The sequence below is a fragment of the Corapipo altera genome, unplaced genomic scaffold (genome assembly GCF_003945725.1).
Source record: "Corapipo altera isolate COAL_440 unplaced genomic scaffold, ASM394572v1 55402, whole genome shotgun sequence".
NCBI classification, from domain to species: Eukaryota; Metazoa; Chordata; class Aves; order Passeriformes; family Pipridae; genus Corapipo; species Corapipo altera.
In genome coordinates, this window is record NW_020893016.1 from 1 (window position 1) to 661 (window position 661).

The 661-nt window shown below is 70.8% G+C and overlaps 1 protein-coding gene across 1 annotated transcript in view; it reads right to left on the bottom strand.

Moving 5' to 3' along the window:
- Positions 1-7: 7 nt before the first annotated feature.
- LOC113942686 (acanthoscurrin-2-like) overlaps positions 8-661 on the bottom strand; it is a gene marked incomplete at its 3' end in the record, with an annotated part of 1083 nt that continues 429 nt past the window's right edge. Inside the window, exons 3-5 of the mRNA XM_027633766.1 lie at positions 459-661; positions 257-395; positions 8-193 (exon numbers count right to left, since the gene is read on the bottom strand). The exon at positions 459-661 is cut by the window's right edge and continues 1 nt beyond it. Of these exons, the coding sequence (XP_027489567.1) occupies positions 8-193; positions 257-395; positions 459-661 (528 nt within the window). The remainder of the gene's footprint in view (positions 194-256; positions 396-458) is intronic.

Sequence of the window (661 nt, forward strand, 5' to 3'; positions counted from 1 at the left end):
ATGACGCCACTCCCACCACCAGTGCCACCAGTGCCAACACCGGTGCCACCGGCGCCGCTCCCGATGCCCAGGGCGTCACTCCCAGTGCCGAGGCCGCCCTTCCCAGTGCCGAGGTCGCCGTTCCCGATGCCAAGGCCACCGCTCCCGGTCACGGAGCCGCCTTTCCCAGCGCCGGTGCCACCAACCCCAGCGCCAACGCTGCCATCCCTGGTGCCAACACTGACACTCCCAGCGCCGGTGCCACCAACCCCAGCACCAACATCACCGCTCCCGGTGCCACTTCCACCACTGCCAGTGCCGGTATCGCCGCTCCCGGTGCCACCTCCAGCACTCTTGGTGCCCAGGTCGCCACTCCCAGTGCCCAGGGTGCCACTCCCTGTGCCCAGGTGGCCGTTGGCGGTGCCCAGGTGGCCGTTGGCAGTGCCCGGGGACCCATTCCTGGTGCCGAGGTTGCTGTTCCCAACGCCCAGGTTGCCGTTGGCGGTGCCCAGGTGGCCGTTGGCAGTGCCCAGGTTGCCGTTAGCAGTGCCCAGGTGGCCGTTGGCGGTGCCCAGGTGGCCGTTAGCAGTGCCCAGGTGGCCGTCCCCGGTGCCCAGGTTGCCGTTGGCGGTGCCCAGGTTGCCGTTGGCGGTGCCCAGGTGGCCGTCCCCGGTGCCCAGGT